Source organism: Tauraco erythrolophus, chromosome 3 (assembly GCF_009769465.1).
Source record: "Tauraco erythrolophus isolate bTauEry1 chromosome 3, bTauEry1.pri, whole genome shotgun sequence".
NCBI classification, from domain to species: Eukaryota; Metazoa; Chordata; class Aves; order Musophagiformes; family Musophagidae; genus Tauraco; species Tauraco erythrolophus.
In genome coordinates this window covers 39,137,998-39,153,562 of record NC_141467.1, presented here as the reverse complement: position 1 = coordinate 39,153,562, position 15,565 = coordinate 39,137,998, and the positions used below count along the sequence as shown (strand labels likewise).

General features: G+C 43.0%; 1 protein-coding gene across 1 annotated transcript in view; it reads right to left on the bottom strand.

Annotated features, from left to right (window-relative positions):
* Positions 1-345, bottom strand: part of LOC147529000 (uncharacterized) — a 34,829-nt gene extending 34,484 nt beyond the window's left edge. Inside the window, 1 exon segment of the mRNA XM_086608944.1 lies at positions 116-345. Coding sequence (XP_086465070.1) covers positions 116-345 — 230 coding nt within the window.
* Between the last annotated feature and the right edge of the window lie 15,220 nt (positions 346-15,565).

The window sequence follows — 15,565 nt, the reverse complement described above, 5'->3', positions numbered from 1 at the left end:
ATGATGTGAAATGTGGTGCAGGGGATGCAGGGCTTGCAGCCCTGTGCAGGGGGTGGAGGAGAAAGCTTCTTCCCCCCACTCCCACCCCTCCACAAGTCCTGGGCTTATCACATGCCTGGTCATGACACAGCGCAGCCGGGTTGGTAGCAGTGGTGCCACGAGCATGGTTTGAGGTCTGGTCACGGTGGAAGCTTTAACTGAAGCTCTCTGCCTTGGGTTGAACAAGTTCTCAGAAAATGCAGCAAAACGCAGAGGGAAAAACTTTCCTCTGAGGCAAGATTTTTCCATGTTTTCATTGCGCCAGCCGTAAAGGCCATGTATACCAATTGCAGATACTGGCGTCATCGCGTCTTGTATCTCATATCATACCATCATCTGTCGGAGCACTTCTGTGCAGCCTGTTCTGGCTCACCGCTGAAATAGCTCACAGACTGCCATCCAAAAGTGCGGAGCAAAAATGAAATGGGAGAGCTGTGAGATCAGAAAACATATGTACTTGGGGATCACCTGATCCGAGGAAAGCACCTGCCTGATTACATTAGGATTTGCATGTCTTAAAGAGCACAATAAAGTAAGTAGGCCTTGTGTAGCTGTGATCAGGAAGTCCGCATTGAGGTTACCTCTGCTTAGAAATGATATGATGTGGCTGCATGCAATCAAATTCTGGCTCCTAGTGACATGGAGCAAGTTCGAAATGTGATGTCCTTAATAGAGCTACTCTGGATGCAGAGCGGTGCAAGACAGGATCAGGTTGTGGCATGTACACTACATGAAGTGATGGGTGGGTACATTTTTATAACCTGATTTTACTTCCCTCCGTAGTATTCAATTTTATCCACATAGGTCCATTGAGAAAACAAGGTTCTGCTCTCAGTGAAGTGTTTATGGGCCCGTACAGCCAAAGGAATACCTTTTATGTGCCTGTGGCACTTTGAATATCTTTGAATGGGAAGGAATCTTTGTGGGCAAGAATAAATCCACATAGTTTTCGGTCTGCCATGCGAGGAAGGGCAGAGCGGCAGTCAGTGCCACCTAAATCTTTGCCAGACCCCAGGGAAGGATTTAAGTTCAGGTTCCCTATTTGAGTAAGCACTAGGAACAAATGGTAACATAAAGGTTAGTAGAAGATTATAAATAGGATAATAAATGGAGAAGGAAGGATTATACTACCACATTAGAAATCATTTGAAGGGAAGGTAGAAACTCTCATGCTTTGCAATAATTTTTGAGTACTCAGATTGATGGTAATCTATCTGTGTTATTTATTATAGAGATATATGTTTTGAAATAATTTTTTTAAAGAGATTTTTTAAATTATTAGAGCTACAAATAGAGTAGAGCACCAAAACTCTAATAGGCTCAAGTAGAATGTTAATGGTGTAGATATAAATATTTGCTGTGGAGATGTGTCTGAGTACACCCAATCAGCTGAAAGAGCAGAAGAACATGTTTCTCATGTGGCCAGTATTAGCTAAGTAATTTGGCTTATATTTTTGAATACTCCTGATTAACTGTTTTATGAAAAACGCTCTGTCAGATAAACTCAGATAATTGGTAAAGGGGAAGAAACCGCAGTCCATCCATAGACTGTGAGCAGAAAGAAGTAAATTAGTCCATCTGCTTTGAACTCTTAATTCAGCTCAGTGCAGTTCATAAAACTGAAAAGTCAAATAGTATGTAGTAAAAGAAGGGCTTGAGAGTTGAGATGGTGGAAAGGGAGTAACGATCTCTGCTCTTTACTCCAGAGTCTGTGAGCGCCTCGCAGCCTCCTGTTCTGCACCATGTGGCACAAGTCCAGTGGCATTTAATGAGCATAGGCAAGAGCAAAATTACTGACATCTGCCCAAGCTGAGTAGCTGTGGTGGGTTGACCCTGACTGGATGCCAGGTGCCCACCGAAGCCACTCTATCACTCCCCTGCCTCAACTGGACAGGGAAGAGAAAATAATAACGAAAGGCTCATGGGTCGAGATAAGGACAGCGAGAGATCATTCACGTCACGGGCAAAACAGACTTGACTTGGGGAAATTAGCTTAATTTATTACCAGTCAGATCAGAGAAGGGTAATGACAAATAAAACCAAATCTTAAAACAACTTTCCACCATCCTTCCCTTTTTTGTGGGCTTAACTTCACTCCCGATTTTCTCTGCCTCCTCCCTCGCAGTGGTGCAGGGGGGATGGGGAATGGGAGTTGCGGTAAGTTTGTCACACATCGTTTCTGCCACTCCTTCCTCCTCAGGGGGAGGACTCCTTACACTCTTCTCCTGCTCCATGGAGGTCCCTCCAATGGGAGACAGTCCTCCACAAACTTCTCCAGCAGGAATCCCTCCCACAGGCTGCAGTTCTTCATGAACTGCTCCAGTGTGGCTCCCTCCCACGGGGTGCAGTCCTTCAGTGTCCTGGGTTCAGCTGGGACAGAGTTAGCTTTTCTTTTTAGCAGCTAGAAGAGCTCTGTGTTTTGGATTTAGTCTGGGATTTGTTATGAGAAGAATGTTGATAGTGCACTGATGTTTATAGTTGGTGCTGAGACCTCAAGGACTTTTCAGCTTCCCGTGTTTTGCCCATATGCAGGAGCACAACAGGCTGGGGTGGAGCATGGCCAGGACAAAGGGCCCACAACTCCTCTTATGATTTGAACTTAGACCCAGGATTGAGGGCTAAATTGTCCAATGGAGCACTCTCAGAGTGCTCTCTCTCTCTCCCTCTCTCTCTTTTCTGGCCTCTCACTCGTCGGGGATTGCAGTGTAGGGACTTCTCTGTTTTGAGATCATTTGCTGGGAAAAGACAGGTGTTTGTCCAAGGGTAGTGAGCAATTACACTGTGCGTCACTTGTTTGTATTATTTATTATTATTATTATTATTATTATTATTATTATTATTATTATTATTTGATATATTATTGTTACTATTAAATTGTTCTTATCTCAACCCATGAGTATCCTTCCCTTTTCCCCTTTAATTCTCTTCCCCATCCCCAGGGGGTGGGGAAAGGTGAGTGAGTGGCTGCATGGTGTTTAGTTGCAAGCCGGGCTAAACCATGACATTCAGGAACAGGCTGCTTGAGCATGGGCTTCCCATGGGATCACAATCACCTTCAGGCACATCCACCTGCTCCGCTGTGGGGTTTTCCATGGGCTGCAAGTGGATCTCTGTTCCACAGCGGACTTCCATGGGCTGCAGGGTGACAGCCTGCCTCACCGTGGTCTTCACCATGGGCTGTAGGGGAATGCCTGCTCTGGCACCTGAAGCATCTCCTCCCCCTCCTTCTTCACTGACGTTGGAGTCTATAGAGTTGTTTCTCTCACATATTTTCACTCCTCTCTCTGGCTGCAGTTGCTGTGGCGCAGCGACTTTTTCCTTTTCTTAACTGTGTTATTCCAGAGGCGCTACCACCATTGCTGATGGGCTCAACCTTGGCCAGGGGCAGGTCCATCTTGGAGCCATCTGGCATTGGCTCTGTTGGATACAGGGAAAGCTCCTGCAGCCCCCCCGCTACCAAAACCTTGCCATGCAAACCCAATACAGTAGTGTCACTTAGGGTTGACCTGATTGGAGCCACTTCCCATGTGAAAAAAATTTCCAATTTTCGTTAGAGTAGGATTTTTTGCAGCCATGCCATGTTAACTCACCTGTCCAGAGCTAGCTTAGTTGCGTGTGCACACCATTGCAGTTGAGTTCTGAGGTGTCCTGCCATATGCCCAGCCTCACAACATTTTATAAATAAGAATCTGAGGAGCTACGTGACTTTCACATGTTTGCAGTCAAACCTGTGATGGAGCAGGGAACATCTCCGCTGACCCTGGCTTGCTATCCTTCCCTTTTGGATACACCTGGTCAGAGACTTGAGGATGCAAGCTCTCTGTGAGTTAGTACACGTGTGTTATTGACTTCTAGCTAAGACATACACATCTAAAATCAAGGAAAGTGTAGCAGAAAACGGTCCAATGTGTTTTTCACAGAAAAACTAATGGGAGCTTTGCACTGCAGCTTCACAACCACTGTCACTCATGTTCAGCCACCCAAGGGTAACTTGGGTGAGCATAGCTGTTCTGTGATGACCTCCCTTCCTTCTGTTGTGCAGGTAAATGTTCTGCTACGTGATGATCTTTCAAATGATGTGTCAATGAGTGCTGTGGCATTGGCAAAGTTGGCATTGGGTGAGGAATCGACATTAGCAGTGTCTGACAAAGCAAGGGAGAGCAACTACAATTGGGATAATGAGCAAAACGGTCATGGGATGGTCCAGGAAGGAGGGCACTAACCACAATCACAAACAGAACAGGAAAGGGAAGAAGAAGTAGTGACGCTGATGCCACTGAAAGTAGAGGAAGATGTGGACAGCAGAAGCCCATGTTTTCATTAATAAACATGTCATTATGTCACTGTCGGGGAAGGGATTGGAGCAGGAGCCAAATCAGAAGGCAAGAAAGGGCAGCAAAGAGGAGAACTACAACTACAGTAGAGAGGGCACTGAGCATTTCCAAATGGTGCTCTCCATTAGTTGGACTTCCACGCTCCTTTTTACCTCAGACTGGTTGAGAAATCCTGCAAGGAAGATCTTATTACAACCTGTCATATGTTTGGGCTGGACAGCCAGACCACGCACTATTTTCAAAACACACCTGAAATGCTGTGAAGGCCCAGAGAGCTGCCTGGTTGTTTGAGGAGCAGACTTGGCTTTCAAGTCTCAGGGCACAGGTGGCTCGTGCTGGTGAGGGTGGCCTTCTGCTGCTGCCTTGTTCCTCGTAGTGCTTTTAACAGGTGAAACTTCTAACCTTGTTTGAGCTGGTAAAAATCCCACAGTTTTGTACGCTACTGAGCAATCTCTGTGAACTTGAGCTCAGCTTGATATCTGTGCTTTTAAAAGGTTTCATTTTATTTTAAGGGCATGTTTGTTTCTTTTTGTGAATCTGAGAGCTTTTTACTGTTTCTTCCACTCTCAGGCTTTCAGACTATGAGATTAGTTCAGCAATCAGGAAATTACTAGCATCATCCTAATTTTAGTATTGTTCACGCATTGCAAAGCAACTTGCTACACAAGGAAAAAAAACACGTTTGAGCAATATTGGTGCAATATGTCAGACATGTAGCAATATTCTCTGTGATTATCACCCCATACAATTTTCAAAGCAGTGATGAATTGTGACAGATCCTCCTCTGAAATAACCCAGCATAGTTTATGAAATCAGTGGAAGTATATCAGCTTACATCAGCTGAGGATCTGGGCTACATTCCTAGCTTTCTACTAATACATTTTTATGATGGAAGTGAGTACCTGAGATGAACTGAGAGTTAATCTCTCTAGGTGCATTTTATATTCTTCTTGTAAGAAACACTAGGTATGTTTTGAACTCATTTAAACAAAGAGATGCAGCCATTGAGTATTGAAAACGAGTGAAAACTCTGGCAAAGCCTGGCATAAATATGGTAGAAATTTCCCCTATTTGTAGCAAGGATTAGGGAGCCCAGGGACAGTTACTGAGTTTACAAAGCGGTAAATGAAGAAACTTTTACAAATGATAGCAACAGAAAGCAGACTGTACTTACACTTTTTTATTTTTTACATAAGCAATTTGCTTTTACCTAGACGTACATCTCCAGTATGCTCACAAACGTTTGTAATAGATATTTACAATCACAGTGAAATTGTAGTAACATGGGATCTATTACAATTCCATCAGTGCTGTTTAAGCTTTACAGCAAAAGACCACCATTTTCTGTGTGTGAATAGCGGAGCATGGGATTAGCAAGGTGCGAATTAGCCCCGTTCTGCTGACTGGCTAAAAAGATACATATCCTTTTTTCTTGTCATTTAGAGGTGAAGAGGAGTTAATTCAGAAAAGACCAAGTTACTGACACTTTTAATAATAAAGTAACACTTCAGAATGGTGGTGTGAGATGAACGATTTGCAATGACCAGCATAACAATGTGAGAGAGACATGTCATGAGATTCTTCCTCTGTTAACATGTCTGACTTTCAGCAGTTACCATTCTTTAAGAGCTTTTCTAGTAATTTCTTTTTATTTATGTATGTGTCTTCTTCCAAATCTGCCAAAAACACTATTTAAAAAGACCACACAGAGAACTGATCTACCTTACACAAATGTCTGGTGGGAAATAGTCATGTGAATTTTGATTTACTGAATGCACAAAAGAAGGAGGCCAGCGCCTAAGAAATGGATGACAGCGTCTGAAAGTGGTTCCAGCATTTTAAAAGCAATTATGGGGGGTAGATTTATGCACAAAACCTGCTCTGTACATTAACTAAATTTGTGGGTTTAATCACTGGAAGGAGAAAACCAGAAATGAAATACCCAAAGTAACAGGTCATTGTAGATATTCCCCTGAGGACATAATTTGTGTCAGTGTGTGTAGACAGGACTGTGCGTATGTGTTGCAAAAGTGACAAAGGAAGAAGTCGGTGAACATCCTCAAAAAGCAAATACAGGAGAACGCTGGAATATATGGCTTCCTGAATAAAGAAAATAAAGCTGTGACTATGTGAAGATTTCTTAGCATGGGAATGGCAAAGGGGTAACGCATTCTTCACTCCAATGGAAATTAATGGAGCATGCATTCCTCATTCTCAGTCTATTTGAGGCTGCAACAGGGGATATCACATCTGGCAAAACTACTTTGAGTCATGTTATACCACTTATAACATCATCTGGACCTTAGGAAACAGCTTTCTGAAAATAAGGAATGCTGTACAGTACCTGACATTAGCCCTGTTGAAAGGTACTGATAAGTTGCAGAGGCCTAAGAAATTAAAGGCCACATTTACATGGAATTTCCCTGCACTTTATTACAGTCAGTTCCCTGGTTTTGCAATTTTAACTGCCCTTTTCCCTTAAGTGCCTTCCCCAGGGTGAGCAGGGGGTGCTTGTTTGTGAAAGGGAACCAAATCAGTCAGAAAGGAGAGCATCTGGGACAGCAACACAAGAGCGCTGTGTACCCAGAAACATTACAAAATCTGGTATAAATTGAGAGTATTCATTATTAACAGAAATACTATTTTCAAACTACGTTACGCTTTCATCTCTGAGGATTTCACATGCTGTAGTCCTGATCTTGTGTTTGTAGTCCTAACTCCCACAGTCAGCTTCATTAGATTTGATGGAATTAGTGGTGTGAGGAGAATGCACACTCTGTAACGCTTTGCAGAACTTGGCCGTAGACAGTTTCATAAAAACTTAGCTACTGCTGGGATGGAGGGCACTGTCCTTTAGATTTTTTGCTATATTCTGCAATACAGAATTTCTTTGCAGGAGGGGGCTGTTTTGGCAGAGGATGGTGATTTTTTTCAAAAGCGCTTTAGGACTGCTGCAGAGATCACAGAGCAGAGAAGAGCCCTGCTCTGTTAGTACCAGCAGCACTGCGTTGCACATGCAGGGTTCTCATTTTCCCCCTCATTCCTCCTCTAGAACAGATGTGAAATGGAAACATTGTGATGTCCAGGAATATCTGAAATAAACAGAACCCCATAGTCAAGAAGGCAGTCAGAGCTAGCCGATGTTCATTAACTAAGCTGGTGGGAGATTTGGAAATGCTAAAGGGATAAGGAAAGTCTAAATGTCTTAAAATCTCCTACTGGACCACATTGGAGTAAGGGCTATGGATAGATTTAGTGTTTGCCTTCAAACCAGAGTATGATTCTGAGTGAAAAACACCAGCTCTGTGCACCTCTATGGCTGGGAGACTTTTAAAACCGACACCTCCATCCAAGTATGTTCACTTGGCATCGTCTTTGTCACCTGTCACTTAACCATCCCAGGATGGTGATCATAAACTAATGCAGAAAATCCTGTATTTGTGTATACGTGAGAGAGTTTGTCTAGGGGTACATGGGTTGTCAAGTGTTTTGTTCAGGGGTCAATATATTAGTGGCTGAGATATAGAAAATTATATAGAGTGACATGAGGTTTACCACCCAAAGTAAGCTTCTGCCCTTATTAAAAATGTACAGAAAAGATAATTTCTGATATAGAATTATAATGTGTGGATTATTTTTTTTCAATGTTTTGTTGTTTCCAACATTGGTTATAAAAAGTCCCCAGTGTCCCGTCCTGCACTCGTGTTTATAAAAATATTTAAAGTCACAGAATGGATATACGGCTAGGCAGACACATATTTTGATTTATGTTATACTATGGTTTAGGCACACATTTGAAGGCAAGGTTTTTGGCTGACAACAGCATCACAATAGCAGTCTTCCAGCCATATATTATAGTGATGACCCCTGAAAATTATCAGGGTTTAATACAAAGCTATAATATAGGGTTTCTGAAAACTCTACATAAGCAATAGACAACATAAAAAGTCATATTACTATTTATGGGCCATCAAATCACATTAGGAAGGATTTGACCACATAAATAGTAAAATGACTTTTTGGGAATATGGAAATTAAAGAGAAATGTTTCAAATGGAAACCATAATTTACAGAAAAATCACAAATATGCAACCATATTAGGAAAGTAGGAAAGTAAGAGAGGCAGAAAGAGAAAGGAAGACTTCTTGGAATCTTTTCCAGGTAGTTTTGTGTAAGATTTTATTTTTTTTAATGCACCCGATCAAAGATACATCCTGTCATGTCATATCATTATTACCTATATTTATTGTATTATATTGTGAGATACGTGGGAGTTGACTGATATCTATGTTGTCAGCTGTTTGCCAGCTGTTTGCTCCTGGGATGAGCAGGGTGAATTTTAGCTTCTCAGAATCATCAAAATAAACAGTATTATTTCTCTTTGTTCTTTCTCTGCTGCAGAAAAATGTTCTGAGGATAGAAAAACTTCCCAGTCCCAGAATCTCACCCCCAAGATTTTCTTGAGTTGGTTATGAATACGTATCAGTATTTATTTGGTTCTTATTGTTTGGTGATGCCAAAAAAACCTGTAGAGTAAGCAAGAATAATAATTGTGGCAATTATGGAATATCCGGAGCGTAATGAGTGCTGTAAAGACAAATGTGAAAGTAAGGGGCCACCCCAAAGAGAAGTTTATTACCCAAAGAATGTAGTTGAAGTTGACAGGATTTTTGCCGTTGACCTCAGTGTGAACCAGGTTGACCTTTGGCCATGGCAAAATGCTGGCAGATGAGCTGTCGCTTTGCCGCAGGTCCCTTCTGCAAGACACCACGGAGCCGTACCGCTGCAGGCGCAGCCTGCGGTGCGCATCATCCACCTAACCCTTCACCCCTCCTTTGTGGGAAGAGCGCAGAGTGGACTAAAGTTTGCCCCCAATGACTGTAATGCACAAATCCAACACATTCAGAAGCAGAATAAAATAGTTGCAAACGTCAGCAATTATTCCCCTAGGTTTTTTTTGGAGGTGAGAGTGAAGAAGAAGTTGTCATACTTCCTGTGTTCTGACTGATATCTTTGATGAAGGAACCTCTCTTCTATGGTCCTGATTCCGTAAGTGCTTAACACATGCCTAGCGTTAAACATGTAAGCAGTGCTACCGACTTAAAAATGGGATATGAAAAAGACTATTCATTTGCCTAAAGTTTATCACGTGCCTAAGTGCTTTGCTGGAGGGATGGTCAATATTCTGAGATTATTTTTAAGAAAAAAAAAAGGCTTTTATTTTGAGATAGTAATAAATACTAAATTCTTGGAAGATTAAAGGATTGGAGCGACTTTACATGTCACTGTTGTGCATGTACAGCTCTCTTTGAAGTCAATGGAACTTGTGTGTGCAAAAGGGCAGAGATTCAGGGCAGCAGAAGTTCATAATATTGTGGCTTAGGAGCAAAAAAGATCCGGGGATATCTAGAATGAGTATATGAACTTTTAAAGGCTTGAGTGCTTTGAAGTGCTTGCTCTTTCTTCTTTGTTCCTTTTTTTTTTTTTTTTTTCCAAGGAAAACAACCTGGAACTTTCTTTTTTTTTACCTAGAATGTAACAGTTAAAATCTACTTGCAGGAAAATTCGTCTTTTGGGGAGCTTTCCCCAGAGTAAACCAGAACAGCAGCAGCTGTTTAGAAAAGCTGAGGAGAACCTTGGGCATATATAAAAGGGATGAGACGCAATCTAGAGGCAGGAGGGGATGTTGCTGGATACAGGAAGGTGAGCTTTTGAGCATAAAAGAGATACACCCAGGAAGCAGAATGATTGTACACAGAGTGAAGGTGGACAAACCGTCCAGGATAACAGCACATCAGAATCTACCTCTGGGAAATCTGTTGAATCAGGAAGGCTGTGATTATTTGCACCTTGGATTATTTGTGTGTGCTCAAGCAAGAAAACTATATAGCTATTTACTTGCTTGCCTAAAGAAAACAATTAGCTAGTGTTCTTAGCGATGCTTTTAAAAGAGAACATTATTTCTGTTTTACAAAACATTGCTCTTATTCATTGACTTTATTTTGGAAACCTGCAAATGTCACATTTCTCCTTAGATTAAGGGAAGGCTTAGAGCTCTGTATGATTCTTTCTCTCCATGTGAGCTATATCTAGGAAAGTGCTGAGCAAAGAACGAGGGGTGCTTAGCGCTCTCCTGGGCTGCCTCACATTGCTATAAAATTGCACCTTTCAAGAACTGGGATAAAGACTGTGAAGCTGAACTGTTTTGTTTCTGGTAACAATAGCATAATATTAATCACTTATTAACAGTGTCAGTCATTTGGCTTATTTCCTCATTTTCTACCGACCTTTTAAAAATGCTGTTTTGCTCTTGCTGGTCTCTCTCTTATGAATGGCATCAGCAGCTGTATCTTAGTTTGGAAGGATATGTGTGTGGAAAAGGAAAGGAAGAAGGATGACAGGCTCTAGCCAACATACTTTTGCAAAACGACTACTAGTTCACCACATTGCACTCTTTTTTTCTTTTTCTGCTAATTACAGGAAAAGTGATGTATTAATATTTGTGCAATGGTTAACTTCTCAGCTCACCCACAGCTTTTTCTAATACAGCCAATTATTTTCAGTATTACTTTTAAGCTCTGACTTTAATTAATGGGGTGCAGAAGTTTAAAGCATATGGGGTTGCTTTTCTAAAGTCTGGGAAAAAGCAGAGTTTAAAAACCCTGCAGATACACTTCTCAATACTGCACTTAAACTCTGTTTCTGAAAATACTACATATAAGTTGTCACATTTTCTTCAGCTTGACATAAAATTCTGTGACGTGTCACATCAAATAGCAACAATCATGAAATTTTTAGGGATGTGTCAGTTTTGAGATACATACTTTCTTGCTTTGATCCACCATGGTTCAACTGGAAGATAAAATAATCACTTCCATTTCTCACTATTTTTTTATAAAAACATATAATAAAATATATATATTTAAATATTTTCAAAATATTTGTTCAGAAGCCTCTTTAAAGAGGAAACTGTTGTTGCTACTAAAATCTACTGCAAAACCAGAGTTGCGGTGATGTTTTTTGCCTGCTCCACAGTACAGCTTGAAAGATGTCATCATTTATGTGATACTCATGGTCATATCTGGGCAGTCTGGTCTTCCCACTTCCGGAGCATCATCCCGGCCCCATGAAGTCAGGGACAGTGGCAGATACTCAGCGCTTTGTGGACCAGTTCTGCCTGAATAAAACTTCAGGTGCCTTTGTAAGTGACCGAAGAGATAACCTCCCAGAAAACCCTCGCTCGCTGGCCATGCTCCCTTCAGCAACTGGTGGAGCGAGTGAGGAGTGTGCGAACTTTGCTGGGGTTCGGCAAGGAAGCCACGCAGCTACAGCACCACCTTTCCCTCCTGGGTGAGCTCGGGTGAACAAAGTGGCGAGTGATCCCCGTCGCCCTGGGGTCCGCCCGTGCTGTCCCCGTCCCCCCCATCCCTCTAGGGGGATCATTCGTCTCGGCAGCCGCGGCGGGTGGCGGAGCACATCTGCCATGGGGCTGGAGCACGGCTGCGCGAGAGGAGGGTGTGCAGACTGGCAGCCCCGTCAGCGAGGCGATTCGTCAGCGGGACGGCTACTGCTGGGAGGAATTCTTCCCCGGCGGGATGAACCTCCAGTGACTCTTCTCAGGGGCCGAGGGCATCCCCCTCCTGCGCAGGCAGGGCCATCACTCAACCCGGGGCTGAACTCTCCCTCACCCTCTGACCCCCTCTTCAACTCCCGTGCACGCACCAAGTGTGAACCCGCCTCCACTTCATTCCCAGCCCCACATGAGCGGTGCCCCACCGGGATGGGGAGATGGCTGCCCTCAGCCCCACAGCATCATCTCTACCCGAGATATCCAGCCGAGGAGGCGCACTTGCTGAACCTCGACATGAATGTTGTGGCACACTGGAGGGTGCAAATGCCTTGTAACCATTTATCTTTTAATCTTCTTCTGGCCTGGGCCCTCCTAACCCTTCCCTGGGTCTCTCCTAAGCAGACCCCAACGCTGCTCTCTGCCCAACCCTGGTAGCACAAACCAAAGAAAAACTGTGGAGTCACTCCAGGGCCTCGTCTGGTGTTGGATGGGGATGTCCCCTGTATTTTGGAGAAGTGAGCGATGGCCTTCACTTGATGGCTCTGGAAGCTATCTCTGGGGCAGAGGATCGTGCTGACATCCCAGGGACATGTGACAAAGAGCTCGGAAAGTGCCGTCTGGTCTGACTATGTTGTGCTGGGGGAAGCACTAAGTAAACAGAAGCCCAAGGACAGCAGCTGAACCTTTGTGGGGTTTTTTTTGTTTTTTTTTTTTTCCTTTCCCAAGGAAGCTTTCAATGTGCTTGCCTGCTGAGTCCTCAGGGAATAACACGCTCAGGCAATTTATTACGCTGTCTCTAGGCAGAGCCTACTGCTGCTATATCAGGGAATTACCTAAGGAGTTACTCAGGTCCAGGTGGCTGTTTGAGAACTTATATCAAGAACTTACATCAACTGCTTTCTCTTGTAGTTAAATTTAGGTCCCTTCCTTTGGCTCATTTCTCCTTTTATCAGAGCATAATTTAACCACTGGTCACTGGAGACAAAGAGAAGCCTAAATAAGCTTCAGAGTACACCTGAGAAGCTCTGCTGGGAAGAGCTAGACAGCAACGTCTTCTTCTGAAAACCAGTGTCCTTTCACAGTGATTTTCATAGCTTCTGCTCTCTAGGGTTAGATGAAGGACCTGCTAGACAGGAGAAACAAAGGAAAAGGTAGCATGGCAAGAGATATCAAGAAGATCAAGGGATAGGCAAAGAAAAGCTGTTTGCTCACAGAGAAGAAGAGACAAAACTTATGTTTCTTTACATTTTAGCTCCTTGGGTATGTTCACCACTGCATTCACAAACTGGGACAGGAGTTATATTGAGGGCGGCATGAGCATGCGGCCTCAGCATCCTGTGTCCCGAACCAGCAAGATGAGCACCCTGGTGCTCAGACACTGTCCTTGCAGGTCAGGAGAGCTAGTTAGGGTCAGGAAAGGAGAATGTTCGGAGACACGGTTCTTGATAATACAAGAGACTGCCCAATTCCAGCGGCCGATGACAAAAGCTCTATGGAAAAGTAGCTTGTGCGTGTTTTAAGTTTGTATTGCAATGAAATGCATGTTTCAGTGCTTTAGCTGTTTCTTTAAAATCACAGTGAGAAATATAGAGTACATTTAAGTACTGGGACTCTGACTGTTGGGGACTGCCTGTATGGGGACAGGTGTTGGAGGCACCTCTTTCTGTCCTGTGTCATCCTCCATTGAAATCAGCTAGCATTTACTGTGAAGCATTTTAAGGAAAACCAAAATCAGTGATGGTTGCCGTGAAAAGTCTTCCCTGTAAACTGCAGTGGTTTGGGAGCTGATTGACAAGCAGCTTAGACATCTGGACACCGGGAGCAGGGTAGACAGCTGAAGCTGCCAACCTTTTCAGCTTGTCCCAGGGTAAAGCTGTCCCAGCTCATCAGTCAGCACCCTTGCCTTTCCAAGACCTTCAGATTTTAAAGAGGCCATGCTGACCCATAAACTCTAGTAATATGAATCAGTGTGGTTTATGACTTTTTCGGCTGAATAGTAGCTAGGATGTTTGAAATGTTTGAAGACTTTCCTTTGCTCACATCTTCCAATGTATAGAATGGGGTATTTCATAACATTTTTGCTTTTTCCTTTCATTGTGGTGGAATTAAAAGCAACGAATGCCACCAGCGCTTGTAATTCATGAATTTCTGCTGTTGTTTTTTTTCAAAGAACCTGTAAGCATTGTACAAACTTGACAGCTAAGGCTGTATGACGCTGTAAGCCAGTAACCTTTCAACCCAGAAAACCTAAGTTCAGTTTTGGAGGTGTGATGTTCACAACAGTGTACTAGATTTGCTCCTCTCCTAGAGAATCTTTGCATACATTACAAAATGAATTGCACAATTTAGCACAAAGTGTAGTCTCTTCTCAGCAGAAGTGGGGAGGCATTAGCAAGTATGTCTAGGATAGACTGAGATGCAATGAAAGATGTTCAAAGAATTCAATGGGTCGAAGAGTTTTGGGGGCCTTCGTAACCTATCTTTGAAATTTATCCAAGCCAGCAGCATGAGCAATGTGAGATACTCAGAAACTCAAAGTAAGACCCTGCTGTAACAGTCTCTGCACGGTGCACAGGAGAGGCCACCAGGACTCGTTGCACTCCTTCCGTGCCTGGGGAAGGGAGCTCTGCCATGAAGCAGAATTCTCCCTCCTGAGCAGAAATAAGCCTTTTAAGTGCTCACCTACTTCATTACATAGGGCTAAGAAAGAGGGGTTATGAGCAGAGAAGGAGCTTTTAGATTTAACTGCAGGTTTGACTTTAGAACTGGGGGTTAAGCTACATGTTTCTTCTCAGGCATAAGGTGAAATTGGTGGCTACGTACCACCACCATCATCTGGGCCCTAATCTCTCTCTGCTCACTTCTTTCTGCTTAGTTGCCTGTGTGCAATAATCTTTCCTTCTGTGACTCATGAGCCAGATGGATACGAGCATAACCTAGAACGTCTCTAGTCCCTCTTACAGGTGTAGACATACACGTGATGATCTGACTCCACATGTGCCATAGCCAGTTCTCCACAACCTGTTTTGAAAGCTGTCTTCCAATTTTATCTATTTAGTAATTAGAATCAATAAATAGTTCTTTGTGGTCCTGACCCACATCAGCAGAATCAGTCACATTTTTACGCTGGGCATTTGCACAGACACCTTCATGTATCATGACCACCGCACTTCATCAGTGTGATACTGTGATGTGAGATGCCTGCTGTAAAGTGGTCGTTGATTCTAAGAATGTCTTGACTGACGTGGTCATCATCTGGAGTGACTGATTGTCATCTTGGTGCGAATAGGTAATGTTTCAGAAACATATGCATAATATGTTGTAAGTGTTGGCTATTTGTCAATCTAGTGTCCTGGAGATGATTCCTAAACCATCTTAAAATAATCCTCTGGAGACAGATCTAAAAAAAAAATAATTTATAATTGTATTGGCTGGCATGACTTGAGTCCATTTCCATTTCTGGATCCTAGAAGTTAGGTTAAAACAGGGGAAATATTTTGCATAAAAATGATTTTCATGGAGTAATGAATGAAAGGATAATGTGCAAGCTATGGTGCATCAATTGCGCCGATGAAATAACATCTGATGGATTTCATAAAGCTGAACTTCCCCCTTCCTCTTT